This window comes from Scardinius erythrophthalmus, assembly GCF_964197995.2.
Source record: "Scardinius erythrophthalmus genome assembly, chromosome: 7".
Classification (NCBI taxonomy): Eukaryota; Metazoa; Chordata; class Actinopteri; order Cypriniformes; family Leuciscidae; genus Scardinius; species Scardinius erythrophthalmus.
In genome coordinates this window covers 13725834-13745044 of record NC_138227.1, presented here as the reverse complement: position 1 = coordinate 13745044, position 19211 = coordinate 13725834, and the positions used below count along the sequence as shown (strand labels likewise).

General features: G+C 38.4%; 1 protein-coding gene across 1 annotated transcript; it reads right to left on the bottom strand.

Moving 5' to 3' along the window:
- Nucleotides 1-34: 34 nt before the first annotated feature.
- dusp14 (dual specificity phosphatase 14) lies at nt 35-9250 on the bottom strand. Its single transcript, XM_081371323.1, has 2 exons — nt 9069-9250; nt 35-1711 (listed from the first exon to the last, which is right to left on the bottom strand). Exon 2 carries the CDS (start codon nt 1591-1593, stop codon nt 949-951), a length of 645 nt encoding a protein of 214 aa, XP_081227449.1. The 5' UTR covers nt 1594-1711; nt 9069-9250; the 3' UTR covers nt 35-948.
- Nucleotides 9251-19211: the final 9961 nt, after the last annotated feature.

Here is a 19211-nt window from a genome sequence, read left to right as displayed (position 1 = left end):
AACGAATCCTGAAAAAAGCACGAGGAATGCATTACAATTTTACACCCTTTATTCATTTTATCACACTTATTAAATCTGAACTCTTTTACATGAATTCTGTTCTTTTTAACATGAATTAGTAAAAGCTTTGCTAGGAGTTCTGTGACTGATGTCCTCCGGTTATAATTACTGCTTGCTTCACTGCAGAAAAAATTTGAAAGAAACATCTTGAGTTAAAAATTCAAAACTGAGTAGAATTGCAAAAAGACAAAATAGACAAAATATAATTCATTGAAAATATTACTTGCTTATGACTGCCATATTTATTCAACCTTTCAAAATGCAACCGTTTTGTATTCGCAATGATGTTACAAATCCCAACACAGGGTTTATGGTATGTTCATTAAATTTTCCTTTAATATACACAAATAGTTTACAAAGGTGTTGAACTTTTTAGCTTCTTTCTAACTCTTCACAGAACCTTCCAAAACTTTTATCTTTTTTTTGTTGACTTTTTTTCCTGCACACGTTTAAATACACCTTGGAATATAATATTTTATATATATATATATATGTATATGTATTATTTGCAAATGCTACCAGTTATCAAGATCAGACTGCTGCCTCAACAAAGACGGCAGCCAAAAGTGAAACAACATCCTCAGAATATTACGTTTTGTAAGTCTTGAATTTCTGATTCTCAGCACTACACTTGGTTTCCAAAGTGCTCCAAAACCTGTTATCTTCGCCAAGATTCATTTCAGCATTCAAGGATGAATTATCACTCCTGATATCATAAAATATGGAGTCAAAGTGACTTCTTCCTCTTGAAAATGGACATAAGCACTACCATCTCGCTTTATACTCTGGCAGAAGGGACACGTTGATGTACGGAAAGAGCCCGGAAGACAATAGAGTCAAAGATGGGTTATTGGACCTGTCCTCTACGCTTGAAGTCCAAACCCCTCTTCACAAGCCCCAGAAAGGTACCAAGTTCCTGCGGTCCCTCTCGTACACGTCAGGAATGACACCGTATGGTGTCTGGATCATTTTCACAGAGTTCCTGCCAAACAGTTTCCTCTCGTACTCAATGAGCTGTCGCCAGAACCCTCCATTAGGACGAATGACGGGTCGCCGGGCCTTGACCCAGGCGTGAGCTTCGGCCAGGGAAACTCTGTGGTACTTCATGAGGTACGCCAAACAGAGCGAGGCGGAGCGGCTCACCCCAGCCGCGCAGTGCACCAGGACGGCTCCCCGTTTGCGGCCCACGCTGTGGATCTTATCAGCCACACTGTCAAAATAAAGCGAGATCGGCGAATGAGGCATGTCGGCCAGCGGCACTTTCACATACTCCATGTGCGGCCAGTTGAAGTTGGGCAGCTCGATGGTGGCGTTCACCACACATGTAATCCCTTTGGACAGGAGGAGGCTGCGGTTGGATGCCACATTCCCCCGCGCAAGGAACAGGGAAGGAGTGATCTGGGCGATGCCCCCCAACAGGCTGCTGGTCTCGGGCACCAGTCGGGGGACAGCCGTGGGCACCACTGAACTGCGGTGATGGTGGTGGTGATGGTGATCTTGGTGGTGGAAGAACCCCTGACTTCGGGAACCCATAGAGGAGCGGAGAAAGGAGACAGAGAAATAGAAACCTTGAGGTGGCGCCAGGATGTCTTTCAGTTCTCCGCTGTCATCTCAAAGTGAATGATGAGATCATACAGACCGTTGGGCGCACCTAAAACAAACCGAGAGCAACACAAGTCAGTTTGTTTGGAATAACAAGTAGTCCAACCTCTGGAACAAGTGCCTTGCACACGCACAAAATGTATACATCGTATGTCCATTGTGGGTTATGAACCTACAAACTTCTGGTTAGTCGTTAATAAAAAGCACATATGATCAGATTACATCATATTAGGACGTATAAAGGCAAAAATTATGATATGAAAATGTCCTTATGCGTACGCCAACTGAAAAGCATGTAGGCGCTTGTTCACATGGAGCTTGAATTTAAGATTCAAGAGCTGTGATTTATAAAATGGGATGCGCTTATAATTTTTTTTTTTGCATTTGGACATTTTATGATTCGTTTTTAGGAACTTCAGAAATTGACGTACATTCACATTCAGGATCATTGTACGCACGTCTTTATAAATGAGGCCCTAGAACTGTCCCATGGAAACAGCTTTTCTACTGCGTGGTGTGACGCGGCTTCCACTGCAGTTTATTACTGCTTTAAAGTGGATGGGATTAAAGACTGATCGTTATAGTTGCCCCGCCTATACTGCCGTGGCATCATCGTAAACGCGACACAAACACAAACAAATAGTCGTTTAAAAAAGTTGTGTGAACAAATGATACTGGGGGTGGCTGTTGCCAACTATTTATATCTAGTGGGATTGGTGTCTTGTGTTGCAAATCCAATAATGATGGTAGCGACGATTCTCTCTAGCCAATCAGTGATCTTGCAGTGTTCACACGTCACATTTTAGTAATGTTACGGCTCGCTTTGGAGGTGATACTAAAAAAGTGTCAAAGCGTCATATGTCCATTTTAATTTGAAGACATTTTAAGAGTCCAGAGAGGTGCTTTACAAGAGTCGATGGTAAAACAACATTAGCATGGCTGAATGCTGGTTTAATGGACGTAATTGCTGTATGTACCCAGCAGATGTGCCCTTCTGTCAGACTCGCGTCCCTTGAGCTGTGCTTGAGAGTGTGGGGGCCATACGGAGCAAGCGTTTACTGGAGCCTGGAGGACCCTTATTAATCAAACCAAGAACAAGGCTCCAAACCTGTTATACGCGAATACACCGTCTGACAGTACGCTTGATGTATCGCACAGAACAAGAGGGCAGCCTCAGTATTCTAGAGGAAAAACACCTTTTGGAGTTTGGAGTTGTAAAACTGACAATGATTCGACTGAATAACAATTCTTTACTAAAAAAAAACATACATTATGAAACTTTAAATTTGGTCATGGTCTGGTTCAATCTTAATAAATTATTTTGCTTTGCAGACATCTAATGAATCAATAAGCCCCAAGAAGTAGTGGTTTACAGTGATTTTATAAAAGCTGAAGGGCATTGTTAGGCACGAAGCGAAGCGGAGAATCACTGCAATCCACAGCTTCGTGGACTTACTGCCTTTATAAAAAGGTTACCACGTGTTGCGCATACCTGGCACACAGCAACAAAAATGTAATAATTTATTTATAGCAAATTGCAGAAAGGTTGCCAAGAATCACACATGCAATGGAAAGCATGCTTCGTGGAGTACTACTATTGTAATGAGGTGACAGGTATGTGTTTATAGAGTATTTTACAATAGCTTTAAACACGACTCTCAATTAACTGCTAGCTAACCTGTGTTGTGATCGCAAGTCCAAGGTTATCCAACTTTTTACCTCTGAGAATTTTATTTTTTATTCCCATTACATTATACCAAAATCTTTAAGGTTGATCCAAGGCCATGATTAGTTCTTTATTCAGGGATATGCAATAAATGTTTTAACATAGATGAAAAAGTTGCATTTTTAAAGATTCCTAATTGAAGAATCATCTATTAATGAATGCAAAGAGTATTACTATAATTTTATAATCATAATTAAGTATCATTATAATTGATGCACTGAATTTTCTTTGTCAGATTGATGCATGCATTTTTACATCCTTCCTTAAAATTGATGTCCCTATCACACACTAACAATATATAAAATTACTTCAAAATGCACTAGAACTAGTACATTTCTAGCATGCCTATAGGGGGTTTAACCAACAAACATTTCATTGTGATTGGAGTGAAGGCATGGCTGAAAAAACTCTTTGTCTTCAGATAATGTGACTGAAGCACACAGCTGAAGGTTGTGTTCTGGACCCAACGATCATGTTCTCAGGTAACACAATCATTCAGTCTGCAATTTTGGCCCTCAGAAGCCCCTGTGGATTTCAAGTGTGCTTTAATCTGCATCCTCCAATTTCTTGTGCTCGAGTCGCTGGCAGGCATGAAAAACTACTGAGTGCAGAGCATCTGTTTTTACAGCCTACCTTTCAGACATCAACATGTTTTATTGAAGGGCAGACGGTCTACTTATGTCTTGTGCTGCATCATGCCTGAGGGCTCTATAACATTCATATAATTTGCAGTGGACTGACCCTTAATAGTATGCCACAAATATCAAACCAATCATGTTAAATAAGAATTACATCTGATGTCTGTGCAAACAGCAGCTGTGGTGTGGTAGTTCCCCACCGTTTTTCAGAGCTACAGATGGCTTGACACTTTATAGCATCATGTGGCCACTTCTGCAGTGCGTTTCACCACATATGTGATCCTGGATCACAAAACCAGTCATATGTTTCATATGGGTCAAAATTATTGATTTTTCTTTTATGCCAAAAATCATTAGGATATTAAGTAAAGATCATGTTCAATGAAGATTTTGTACATTTCCAACCGTAAATATATAAAAAATATATTTTTGTAAGTGGATGCAGCAAAATCGCGAACATAAATGGACAATTTTAAAGGCGATTTTCTCAATGTTTCGATTTTTTTGCACCCTCAGATTCCAGATTTTCATAGTTGTATCTCGGCCAAACATTGTCCTATCATAACACATCATACGTCAATGGAAAGCTTATTTATTCAGCTTTCAGATGATGTATAAATCTCAATTTAAAAAAATTTACCCATGTGACTGGTTTTGTGGTCCAGGGTCACATATTTTATTTAATTGAGTTTTTTTTTTTTTTTTTTGGAGTTTAATCGAATTGACAATGTTATATTAATAATATATGTGACCCTGGATCACAAAACCAGTCACATGTCACACGGGTATATTTGTGGCAGTAGGCAACATAACACTGTATGGGTCAAAATTATCGATTTTTCTTTTATGCCAAAAATCATTAGGATATTAAGTAAAGATCAGGTTCCATGAAGATATTTTGTAAATTTCCTACCATAAATACATAAAACATTTATTTTTGTGAGTGGATGCAGCACAATCGCGAACATAAATGGACAACTATAAAGGCGATTTTCTCAATGTTTAGATTTTTTTTTGCACCCTCAGATTCCAGATTTTAAAATAGATGTATATCGGCCAAATATTATTCTGTCCTAACAAACCATACATCAATGGAAACCTTATTTATTTAGCTTTCAGATGATGTATAAATCTCAATTAAAAAAAATGACCCATGTGACTGGTTTTGTGGTCCAGGGTCACATATTATTAATGCCATATTTCTATTTTATATATTTGAATTATTTATTATGTTAATTGCTTTTTAATTATGATTATGATCAAATATTTATAATAAATACATTTTGTATTAATTAATTCCATTAGATTGACAGTATTCCTGAAATGCACACAGTGGCAAAAGGACCAGCAGTTTATGGCAGTGCCCTTGTGCCCAGTAGTCTGCTATCCTGTGTTTGCATTAATAAAACCCATCTGCCCCAGTTTGTGCTGGCTGTCTCCCTGAGCCTTCCTCTACATCAATGAAAAACAGCCCGCCTGCCATTCTCAAGGGACTCTGATCGCAATAACATCTACAGTCTCTACCATCCTTTCAAACCGGGCACACAATCTCTCTCTCTGGCTGTCACTCAATTCTCACACTGAAATCTGTGAGTTCGGATCCCACGTGTGGTGCCGCACAAACTCTTCTTCACAGCTTATGGGCTTGTTAACACAAAAGGGCGGGCAGTGTCATTGTGACTAAGTGTTCTTGGGTAAATTGTAGCTTTCGAATCAAATATGGCATCATAATCATCCCAGACAGCAACATAGTGTCGGCCCAGATCCGGTACGCGTTTGTGACCCGGATCTGGTTGTTGCCTAGGGTGTCAGTTCAGATGTCATCATGTCATTTGTTCTAGCTTTTCTTGTGAATGAATGTCATTGGTGCATATTTGACTATTGTGCTTTTTTATTTTCAACTTACTTTCAACTCTTTAGTGTGAAATGTTGCTGTTTGAGCATGAAAAAGGTCTGCAATGTTACAAAGAACAAAGTCACTCCAAAGGGAGTTATCCCCGAACTCCCCGAAATGCCTTGATTGTAGCCTTGAGTTTTCTTCCAGGAATGTACACATCTCAATATTTCTCATTTAAATAATTCCTGGTTGAGTTGCATTAGTAGTGAGTTGTCACAATGTCTAAGAGACAATATTTTTCCAACCCGAATCTAAACCCCCTATTTTTGGCCTGTCTAGGCGGATGAACTGAGGAAACAGTGGTAAAATATATTCTTAACACTATTCCTCAGCACAACCACAACCTATTGTTGTTCTCACCATTTTTTCTGCTTTCTGAACCATGCAGTTTGATGCAGGTCAGATGTTATAAATGACACCGTTATCTAAAATGTAAGAAATGTATAAAATAAAGAATTACCACTGTGAAACGTCCTGCACAAGTAGTGCATGCGAAGGTGGTTTGGGTTCATCTTGTTCTTCTTGAGTTTCATTATTGAACTCAGACTCAAACTGATATTGCCGTAAACAGTAGTGTTTACAGCAGGAAGACTTCAGAGCTGATACTCTCTGGTTATGGTAAGGGGCGTTACATTTCCAACACACGCTCTAAGTGGTAGACCAATCACAAAGAAACCGCAACTAAAGCAAAGCAGCAGGTGAAAAAACATGCGGCAACAATGTAAATTGTAAAAATAATACGTTTTTTTTTAAGTTAAATTATGTATTACCGGATAAACAAAATTATGAATTTGTAAATTAGCATAATAGGACCCCTTTAAGAACTATTGTGGAGGGGAAGCGGAACGTTTTTTTAAATATTAATTTCTGGTGCCGTGACCCATGACTACGGTAGGTGTTGAGGAATAAAGGCAAAGATGAAGTGCTGCTGATAGAGTAAAATGCCTCACTGCTGATTCTGACTACACAGCTATTTATATAAGTGAGTGAGTAGAGAAGTGGGAAGAGAAGAAAGAGAGAGGAAATGAAGGAACATAGGCCTGCTCTTTTTGCTCTATTTGCATTACTTTTTGCTGAATGCATTGCTTCTAAATATAAAGCATATAGTTGTAGGAATATGAAAATGTCATTCCAAATCTTTCATTCCAAGTCTTCTGTATAACACCAAAGAAAAGATTTTGAAAAACGACACAATAAAAAACAGAAAATGACCAGGCGATGAATGTCAAGCTTCAAAAAAAGAACAAACGATCTATATAAAAGATATGACTCAATATGAAAGTCACTTTGCAGTGGTTCGGGTATGAGACAAAAATATAGACTACTAGGGGGGAAAAAAGCTACAAGATATCTTCTTTTGTTTTCCATGGTGGAAAGAAAGTCATAAAGGTTTGGAATGACATGTATTTACACTGAACACAAATCAATGAATTGCAACTATTTCTTCAAAGATAAAAGTGTGCTTCTTGTATTTTATTATCAAAACACAAAAGGCACTAAAAATCCATCCCCATGTACATTACAAATAAATAAGAAGCAACCACTCAATCTTAAATTGATGTATTTTCCACTGGGCGCCAAGCAATTTCGCTACAAACGCAGTAAATCATTTTCTCCACCTGTGGAGTGTCGTGAACACATATTCATGGCATGACAGTAATGGGCTGCTATGTCAACCTCATACGTTCACATACAGGCACTCATCACTCAGTGTGTGACTCTGGACCTGCCAACACTGGTGCACATCACAGATTCAGTGCCGCAGGTCTCGGACGCTGTGTGTGGAAATACTCCCAGAGTCTGATTCCACCTCCGCAAGCATTAATGGGAATGAGAGACACCTGCTGAGAAACTCGAGCCCCAAAATGGCAGCCCTTCTTCCACACCAAATGGGGAAAACAGGAAACTAAATCTGAGCCATGTTTACTCTACCAGCTTAATCTTGTCAATGGCCTAATGAAACAATCCATGCTCATTCAACAAGTGGTTCCGACATAAAGATTTAGTGACACTTTAGATGCACATATTTTAAAGATTTAAATTTGAATATGCTGCAGATAAAATAGACAATCTGCCTAATAGGTCTATCAGTCCTGTTTCTCCATGGCTTTTCTAAGAGAATCATAAAAGAAAATTGCACACTGTTCATTATTACATTTCTGTGTATTTCTAATTATTATGGTCGACCAACTTTTATTATAGTGGTCGACAAATATAGGTTTTACAGTGACCGATACCCATACAGCAAGGTGACTGATACATAAAAATGAAATCCCAAAATTTTACACGATATAGTTTGTTTTAAAGTACCAATAAAGCAGAACACACTTGGACAGATTTGTGATGAACAGAATTATTTAAAAAGATGCAACACAAAGATTTATTTGTTCACAAACGAGATATAGACTAGCTTTTAGAGCCTACAAAGATTTTGAGTTGTAAAATATTTATTTGGACATGTCAAATTTAATTTTTGTATTTAATTTTATCCAGGGGTAAAAACTGCGAGTTTCTTGAGTGCAGTAAGGCTATTTGTTAAGAGTGAACAACATGATTGTTGGAAAAAAATCATTAAAGAAAGCTGGCAAAACCTTAGCGATAATAATATTATGTGTAAATCAACACTGAGGTGAAAGGAAGAGGTTAATGCCAGTGAAGGAGTGTAGATCGTATTTTGTTGCATTGAGCGCTTCATGTCTGACTCAGTCACGCACAGCAACCTGTTCCATCAATGGCATCCATGACACATTTTCAAAAAAGCATTTGAAAGAGAAATAATACTAAATATCTACAATACGACGGTGACCCTGTTGGCTGCTCAATTCGAAAGAATTAAGTGTAGATCAAACTCGAGTGACGGAAAATTATTGAAGCATCGTTAGAACATGGCAAAAACATCGCGCAAAATTACAGCTCCACGCACACGAACTGTTTGTCTTCACTTTGCGCATTTTCTTTTTCTTTCATTAGAAGCAGAAAACGCACAACATTTGTGTCGGACAAACACACTTGTAAATACGTTACATTCCGAGATTTAAAGACATAAACATTAAAAAAGCGACACACTGTTGCGTCAACATCAGCGTAGACTCTGTTTAACGAGATTACTCGTGTTCCTCTAAACCAAAGAACTGACTCAACTTACCTCACACACAAAACATTGTCCTCTGAAATTATACACGGGTTACACATTCACTTGATGGCAGAATGTAGGCTATCTCTATCACGCAAACAATAGGATATTTCGGGAATATTCCGTAAAATTTGACAACTCCACGCACTTCCCCGTGATGGAGATGAGCGCGCGCGCGTATCTATGGTGCGTATGACAACAGGAAATTTTCTATTGGGAAAACATAAGCTTAAAGAGAGCAGAAGCGCCTCCCCCGTCCAACACTACAGCCAGTCAGTACTCATACTGTCACATCGCGATCCACACTCAGCAACAAACATCATGTGGACGTGAGAATTACGCCACTATAATAAATGTAAAGAGCCTCAGGCGCATCATATTTATGAGGGTGGTGCAAATATACAGGTCATTTTACTGGAGTTCAGAATATTATCTCTATATTAAATTCATTTAGTAATTACTGTTGGATTAATTGTATTTTTAGACCAGTTGCCAGTAGTTTAGAAGCTGTTTGTCAATATTGGGACTAAAAGGAACTTAGGAACCACTAAAAAGATAAAAAGCAAGCAACAAATCATAACTTAGTTTGTGGATTGTACATTTCTCAAGTAAAACACAATCTCATTTTGTCAAATTATAAAGACGTTTAAAGGAATAGTTAACTCAGATTTAAAATTCTGTCATTTACTCGCTTACGTGTTGCTCAATGACCTTCTTTTGGAACATAAAATGAGTATTTTGCGTAAAACATAGCCGACAAAACATGAAATTGTCTTGAATTGTCATGACTTTATAAGTAATGATCTTTTAGGCGTTTTATATGTAGCAATGTCAGTCACCATGAAATCAAAATGGACAATTATAATTTTTTACAGAATATTGCAGTATTTATTATAAAATGCTTTATCTGTGCACATCATTATACTTTTAAAATTCCATGTGCCCTCATAATCTTTAATTAACTTAAAATCTCTTCTCTGATGGTCCGTTTACTGGTGTGAAGGCAGGACAACCTGTCAGTCACATGAGATCGACCACTAATAAACCACAACCATCCAATCAATTCCCCACCGAGACAAAATCAAGTCCCAGCCTACATTTTTCTTGTTCAAGGAGCCGTTTCATTTGTATGTCACAATACGGAAGAAAAGACTATCGCATCGTCCGTTTCATGACAACTTTAAATGGCCCTATTATGTATTTTGGAAAATGACCTCTCATGTAGTGTGTAACAGCTCTAAGTGAATGAAAACGTCCTGCAAAGTTTTAAATCTAAAAGTTCACCGTATATAAAGTTATTGCCTTTCAAAAGTAAGAGTCGACTCTGAGTCAATGAAATTAATCGTTTTTCAAACGAGTCATTCGTTGAGACGTCAAGACGAAACATTAGCATATTGCCCGCCCACTTATTGTGCACCTGGGAAAACTTAAACCTCAAACCTGCAGCTGATTCCTGATGTCGAGAAGACGCTGTGCTCTGCAATGTGAAGATAAAGACAGTTTTTTTTTCACTGCCCAAGGATGAGCACGTGAAGAATCAGTGGTTAACATTCATCTTTACCACGATACCACAGCAGTATAATCATAAACCTTTGCTGTGTTCCCTTTATTTTACTGACGACTGCTTCTCAAATCTCAGTGTTCAATGCAGGATTCACAAACATATCACTGAGAAATGTCCTGCTCGAGTTGTCCTTGTGATGAAGGTTCGGGTTGAATAACTTAGTTCTTCTAATGTTTCATCATCGGACTCACGCTCGGATTGATATGGACAAGCAGAGCTGACGTTGTTATGGCAACGTGCGTTTTTGTTTTCGACACGCACGCTGTATGCGGTAGACCAAACACAACAGACTGAGCTATCTGGCCAATCAGAGCAGAGTAGCTTGCGGAAAGTAGGGATTTAGAGAGATTGATTCATCTGATGAGTCGTTTGAGAATCATTGAAAATGTGGTGAAGTGCAAATGTATATTATGAGAAAATGAAACAGTTTTTTGACCTTTGATGCATGTGAACCTGTTGTAGGAGACTCCAAAACAACATTAGGAAACTTTAAAATAGCATAATAAGGGCACTTTAATGAAATTTATTATAACGTGTTACTGAGAACATTTTTATTTCAGGCTATGTGTAACCGGTCCAACTCCACCCGCTCTGAGCGGGATTGGAACCAGGGTCTCCGGACATGGGAGACGGGTGCTCTAACAAGGACACTAAAGACTGCAGCCTCTAGTGCGCCTCTTGAGGCCAGGGGAGCGAGGTTTACACCTACAGATCTTATTGGTCTACGTCCGTTACACTCACCACCCCTACACCTCACTTCCATCCGGGTCACGGCACCAAATGTAACTGGTCCTACTTGACCCACTCTAAGCGATATTCGAACCGGGGTCTCTGGCAAGGGAGACAGGGGCGCACTAACAAGAATGCTAAAGACTGCAGACTCTAGCATCTAGCGTCGCCTCTTGAGATTAGGGGAGTGAGGTTTACACGCACAGCTTACTGGCCTACATCCGTTACATATGGAACAAAGCAGCCTGAACATTCTGCCTAACATCTTATTTTGTGTTCCATGGAAGAAATTAAGTCATACAGGTTTGGAAAAATTTCTCTGCCCACCCATCTGATGAATGGATCAATCTTGACTCATACACAAATAGATTATCAATTGAATCATGAGGGCTTGAATAAAGATAATTTTGACCTGAAATTAATTAATTTAATTTTCATCTGTTGATTTATGTCTGGGAGTCATGCGCTTTACAATCACCGTAATAACACTTAAGCCAGAACATATTGGCATGAGCAGTTTCTTGAATGGCACATCTCAAATGCAAACGTCATGCTTATCGAGGTCAAGAATGCTAAGCTTCAGTCTGACAAGAATTTGAGGCACAGAACTCAAACTCTTTATTTGAGATACCTCACCTCGGAGGCAAACACAGAGCTGTACTGTTTGAATTTCCAGGATAACCGTAGTGGCGTCAACGGCAGGGCCATTTTGAAAAGAGAGAGGACAAAGACAAAGAGTCATTGACACACCTGATACTCTCTGCTGGGGAGAGAGCTCAAGCCCAAGGGAGGGTCACTGCTTTCCTGTTGCTCTAAACAATGCAGGCATTGCGACTACTGGTGTGTATATACATATATAAACTGCTTGTGTAAAGGAGGATGCAGAATAATGCAATTTATCTTGATTTCTTTTAAAGACCATACACCCAGAAAAATAGTACAAAAACTGGCAAAAACCTTTCTAAAATGTACCATTTAGGTCCTAATATGGTACCAATATGTACCTTTGAGGTACTAATATGCATTCTTTAGGTACAAAGGTGTAACTTTTAAAAGGGTACAGCCTCAGTGATACCTTTTGTACCTTTTTTTCTAAAAGTGTAGGAAAGTAAAATCAAAGTTTTGTGGCTTTAAATCCATGTCTATTAAGGCTGAATAATTAGTTTTACTAATAACTAATTAACTAATAACACATTGCTATCAATTTTATTTCAAAATTCAAACAATAAATACTGTTTGGCGCTCTTTAAATCTCTCTTTTGCTTTATTACTAGTTACAGCACCAAATAAACATCAGAAGGAATGTTGAAAGATACAGTACAGCTTACTGAAATACATCATGTCTCATGTAATCATTCAATGAGTGTTTCAACGGTGGAAAGACGTGATTAAATCAGCTTGTGAACAATGTCACGTAAAGCCAACCAACAATCAACTCTAGAGAGTAGCATTATCCTAAATATATGCACTATATAACAGATTTATTATATTTTTAATCTTATTTCATGAAAAAAAGTATAACATTATTATAAAACCGCATTATATTAATTGTATAAGAATGAGTTGTTAATTTTAACCTACATGCATAAGCTACAAATTAACATACACAAAACAATCCTACACTTTTGACATTAAAGTCAACATGAAATCAAAACGGACCCTTATTTACTTTATGAACAACACATATTTCTGGTGTTCTTAATTTTTTTTATTCATAAACATTACTTTTCTCCACTTCTAAAACAATTTAGCTCTCATATAGAGGCGTTGTAAGGTCCCCATTTTAAATATTCCATGTGCTTTGATAGGCACGTTTCTGTGAAACTTTTTGTAAACTATTTATGACATCCAGAATTCTATGTTGCTAGTTAGCTGTTGCAACAATAATTATATTACTAAACAATGTAATTGATGTGCATCTGAGAAGCCAAATACATTAATAAGAATCAGTTTAGAGGAAACATGATTGCTGGAGAGGAATGTGATACTCGCTGGCATGAGGATGATCATTGTTTAAAAAAAGGAACAGCGATAGATGGAGAAAATGACAAAGAGAGAGAGAAAGAGAAAGAGAGAGGGCTGAGCCACAGAGACAAGACTAAAATGAGACTAAAATGTCAGATGAGTCACAGTCGTTCCAGTGAGACTGTGAGCTTTAATATGTTTCTACTGGCTTAAATGGAGGCAGAGAATTTACTGTGATACTGTTGGGAAACAAGCCATAATCTGATCTAAATGGAGCCTCTCAACACCATACTCGACGAGGAGAATAAAAATATAGATCTGACCTACTGAAAACAAAAGCCCATGACACATTCTCAGAGTTCAGATGCCACCCTGTCACCAAGACAACGCTAACTCATGTCTTTGTATTTAGTCAATATTTAATTAAATCACTGGAAAAGTATTTCGAACCTGGCAGCAAACCCATTCCACTGCCCTTATGTGGGAGCTGGACCAGAAATAGATGTGGTGTGCCAAGCATGCTGGAAGAGCTCCAGAGTATCCCAGTTCTCCAGAGACAAACACTCTCCCATCTCCCAAAATCTCCCTTCAGATGGACAGGCTGAAGCTGGGTGGTTTGGCCTTGCCTCAGGCATCTGTTAACACATCTAGATATCTTGCACATGAGCACACAGATCCAGTGCCTACAGCTGTAACAAGATCCCTGGATTAATTGAACGTACCGGGTTCAGAACAAGTTAATCTCTATCAACAGCATATGCGCCGTGATCAATTACCACATTTCATTTCGGCTCGGCCCTCTGAATGTTAGCACATAAAAGTGCAGTTACAGTTATGAACATACAATGAAAGTCTATGGCGTTTTGGAGGGTTTCAATGCAGTGTGCAACTTGTAGTTTTATTAAAGCGCTATTAATGTTATAATGTTTAAGTCTTGTTGTGCTACTTTTTAAACTTTTGAGAGAGAGAGGGTCTGGAAAGTGATTTTGTACCTTGTTGTGGCAAAGTCACCAGTCGCCGCTCATTCGGGGTTGAGCTCTTAGTCACGGTGCTTTACTTACAGCCTCAAATCAATAGAGTAGAAGAGAAAGAGGGAGGTAAACAGCGCTAAGAGCATTTCCCTCAGACGACTGATGTAATTTCCATAAAAAATGAAAGTGGTGATTATTATAAAACTAGGACTGAGGGCCGTGGAAAAGACGACAAATCCATTGCCAGAAACATGCATCCCCACAAACCTTAGTAAATAAACCATTTGTGACCCTGGACCACAAAACCCACATGGGGTCACATGGGTCAATTTTTTGAAATTGAGATTCATACATCACATGAAAGCTAGATAAATAAGCTTTCCATTGATGATAGGACAATATTTGGCCGAGATACAATTATTTAAAAATCTGGGAATCTGAGGGTGCAAAAAAACCAAAACATTGAGAAAATCACCTTTATAGTTGTCCATTTATGTTCGCGATTGTGCAGCATTCACTCACAAAAATAAATGTTTTATATATTTACAGTAGGAAATTTACTAAATATCTTCATGGAACATGATCTTTACTTAATATCCTAATGATTTTTGGCATAAAAGAAAAATCGATAATTTTGACCCATACGATGTATTGTTGGCTATTGCCACAAATATACCCGTGCGACTTGCTATTTCCAGTTTGTGAATAACTGTTCTTCTGAGTCAGATCTTTTCAAATCAATCATTTGATACCGATTAATAAAAATAATTCCCACCTAAGGCATAGGCAAATAAAAGAAGGGTGAGGCCTGGTTGAGTTGCAATAGTAGTGTGTTGAAATAAGGATATTGTAAGGTGTTTGACACAGGGTCAAAGAGGTTGAGAACCACAGCTTTAAGTCAACATAAAATCCCAAATGACCAAATTTTCTCTCTAAAACACATTTCTAGTCTTATTGTCAACTTTTCCATTGACATCACCAGTCAAATGATGGGTGTCTGGTAAGTATGGACACTTTTCACAATCCAATAAATGCCATAATGATCAAAATTAAGTCCAACTCTGCATGTTTTTCTTGTGAGCATCTCGTTGGATGTCACATTACAGAAGTTAAATGGGTTGGGAAAATAATTTCAAGTGCAAATTCTAATGTAGGCATGCATGCCCAACAAACTATAGTGTTCAATGTCTGTAAGAAGGAGCCTAATTTGCAATCCAATTAATGCAACGTTCCTGCTGGTGGTACAAATATTCATTCTAGCAGAATTGGATTAACAATGAATAGACATGAAGCCTATTTTTGGCTACTGATGCAATTCTTCCCTCACAGAGAGCTGCTAATGCAGTCCGGTGTCTGATCCCAAAGGCACCTGTGTCTCTCCAGCTGTGATAGCAGCGGTGAACAGACTCCATGACATTACTACAGTCCTCAGCTCCAGCTGTCCCTGCATGTCAGACATCTCCGCCTCCAAGTAACGAATTAGCAAGCGGATTTATACAGGACAGCGTGCGTATAGCCGATTAACACACACCAGTTCAACAAACGCTGGCTAAAGCGTGCTTTTAAGGGCTCAGTTACAACAACATCATCATTGTTTCGTTTTAGCAAGTACACACTGAACAGACTGAATGTCTGAATGAGGATTAAGTTGCTTATTCTCAAGTTAGAGAAGGATTTGGCGGGTGAAAAGACGTTGAGGAGAGATGCAGAGCTTCAGTGCTGAGCTCAGTCATGACTCCTCAGCCGAGCAATGAGCATGTAACAGTATGAAGAGTGTGTGTGTGTGTGTGTGTCCGCTCTCTCGCCGTCCCTCCTCCCTTGAGCCGATCCTCTTTCAGACTACAGCTCTAGAATGCCACGGACCTGGTTTCCAAGGAAACCGTGAGTGTTGACAATAGAAGACGAGTTTATATCCATGTTAATCACTGCCTAGCAATAAAGGCGAAGCATTTGCCAATGGCTCAGACACTTCCTTACAAGCTGAAATATACTTTCTTAACCACGTTCTTGGTTATATTGTGAACGATTTATCAGTGCATGTTACTTCAAATAATACAAAAAGTCAAAATGTAATAATTAGTTTCACCTTTGAAATGACTTTTCCTCCTAACTCTCACTCTCTATTGCTTTAATTAATTAATAGCGACCAATTTTCAAAATTTTGTCAGTTCCAATAGAGGATATTCTACTTGGTACCCATTTTTACCCGAATCTACAGTAGGCTATTTGCTTTACATGTTATTCCAAAGACAAAAATATATTTATCATCTGCATAATCATTCATCAAATTGCCTCTGGAACATAATAAAAAAAACACTTAAACCAGTCGGAGCGCGTCTCTGTTTAATTGGTCTTTCCACCTAATCTGATCTACCTTTTAATGGCACTTAGTCATTCACATTTAGGTATTAATCAGACAATTCATAATTCCTGATCAAGGAGTGCTGAGATTGTGTGCAGAGTGTGTAATGCTAGCGGTACGCTTAGCTAGTATGTTTGCACAGTTAGCTTGCGAAATGTAATAACGTTACAAGTTTTAGAACGAAAAATGTGTAATTTTACAATTTACTGTACGACATGATTTGTACGATTCACAACTCAAAATTGAGCGTTTTTTTTTTTTTTTCATAATAACAGTTCAGGTGACACGTGACAGACAAAGCGATTTAGTGGTTTCTAATCAGGCATTGAATAGAGTACCCACACTCTTTCAGTCAACTGAATCTCTTTAGGGTGCCTGTGCGGTCTTGATTGAATGAGCAGGTTGAATACTTAATGACACAGAAGGTTGGAAGGATTCCACTACAGCGGAACAGAGAGAGAGGGTCTGGAAAGTGATTTTGTACCTTGTTGTGACGAAGTCACCCGTCGCCACTCATTCACTGAGGTTCAGCTCTTAGCAGAAACACAGTGCTTTACTTACAGCCTCAAATCAATAGAGTAGAAGAGAAAGAGGGAGGTAAACAGCGCTAAGAGCATTTCTCTCAGACGACTGATGTAATTTCCATAAAAATGAGACAATTAGGAAGTGGTGATCATTATAAAACAAGGACTGAGGGCCGTGGAAAAGACGACAAAACCATTGCCAGAAACATGCATCCCCACAAACCTTAGTAAATAAACCATATCATCATACCATATGTCCAGTTTGTGAATAAACTTCTTCTGAGTCAGATCTTTTAAAATTAATCAATTTGACACAGATTAATAAATGATTTGCCCGACAAATCAACTCACTGACTCAATCGTTCGTCACACAAAGCTATCGTAAGACTTTAAATTGATCAAGTCAGAATTTAGAACTTAAAAGATTAGTTAAAAGATTAGTGCACCCAAAAATGTTAATTCTGTCATCAATTACTCTCACACCTCAAACAAGTACGTTTGAACTTCCATTTACCATGTTTGAGCGCTAGATATGTTTGCTGATCAAAGTTTATATGTGAATAAAAGCCTAAATTGCACCATTCATCATATAAAGCCATCGTGTCTTTTCATAAGACGTGGATTGTGTCTTTATGAATTTTTTTAACCGTCAAGAGTTTTGGGTGAATAGACTTTGAATGAAGAGACAGAAATTGCTCAGTTTTCATTGAAAGTATCTTCATGTGTGTTTCGAAAATGAATGAAAATGTTTGCAACCACATGAGGGTGAGTAAATTATGATAGAATTTTCCTTGGGTGAACAAACTCTTTAAGAGTAGTCATATGGACTACTTTTGTGATACTTTTATGGTAAAAAGTTTTTTAGTTTTTTTTAGGTTTGAAAGCTTCAGCCCCCATTCAATAGGTGAATTATTCTTTAAAGGATGGAAATGAACTCAAATGCAGATGACTATGAACTGTGGGTGAAAATTGAGTGCATGAGGAGGCATCAGATCTCATTTAAAGACAAGCCAGTGTGGTTTGATGAAGGAATGAGCATGCAAAACAGCAGATCTACCTCCTACACAGTGAGCCGACGCCATAATCTGCTCTCTTTCTGCTCTGCTGCCAGTCAGCGGCCGTTCTCTCACACGCCAAACGCTTTACGGATCAGGGACATTATAGCATGCATTCCCAGTCTGATGCTACGCTCTTGTGCGAGGACCGTTTCTGCCTAGAATGCCAAACGAGATGGAAGTCAAACAAAATTTAGATGGAAAATTTTTGAATCTAGACACAAAATTCAACAATACATTGTGACAAGAGTGCTGGCGTCATACCTTGACAAACACAGTCAAAAGCAGTTCAGATTCAGAAACTATTTAATGTGAGACCTCCATGCTTTATGAAATGTCACCTAGAGGAATGAGGACGCAAATAAAAATATCAATTCCAAACCCCACACCTTTCAGCCATCAAACAGGCCTGCATTTCTCCATGGGGCTTATTCTCATTTGGACAGGGGCTTATCATCAAAGGTGGGATCTGGAGCATTAATCAGGTCGCTCTACTCTGTAGTGATAAGCTTTCTAAAGGCTGGTGGCTGCTGCTGCTTCTGTCACCCGTGTGCTAATGCTGCTAGCGTTAGTCACGGTTCTCGCAGGTCATGCTGTTTCACTAGAGCGAGAGGCGACAGTAATAGATTTCACACTCAACTGGTGTAAATTTTGCCACTCGAGATTTCAGAGCACTTTTTCCTCAGCCCTCACATTAAAACTAGCCACAAGTTTTAAAGGACATTTTTTTGTTGAAATATTATAGTAGGTCTAACACAACTGTTGCACAAAATGTAATGAATTATGCATAAATAATAACTGAAGTGTAATGAATTAAAGTTGTATTATTACAACATACTCTGCAGACACAAAAGAGTGAGTCTCACAAAACCTGCCTGGGTCATATTTCACCTCAATAATAACAAGAACTAAATAAGATATTACACTTTGCATTAAGAAACTGAAGAGACTTGGATAAAGAAATTGTCAAATTATTTTCAAGACA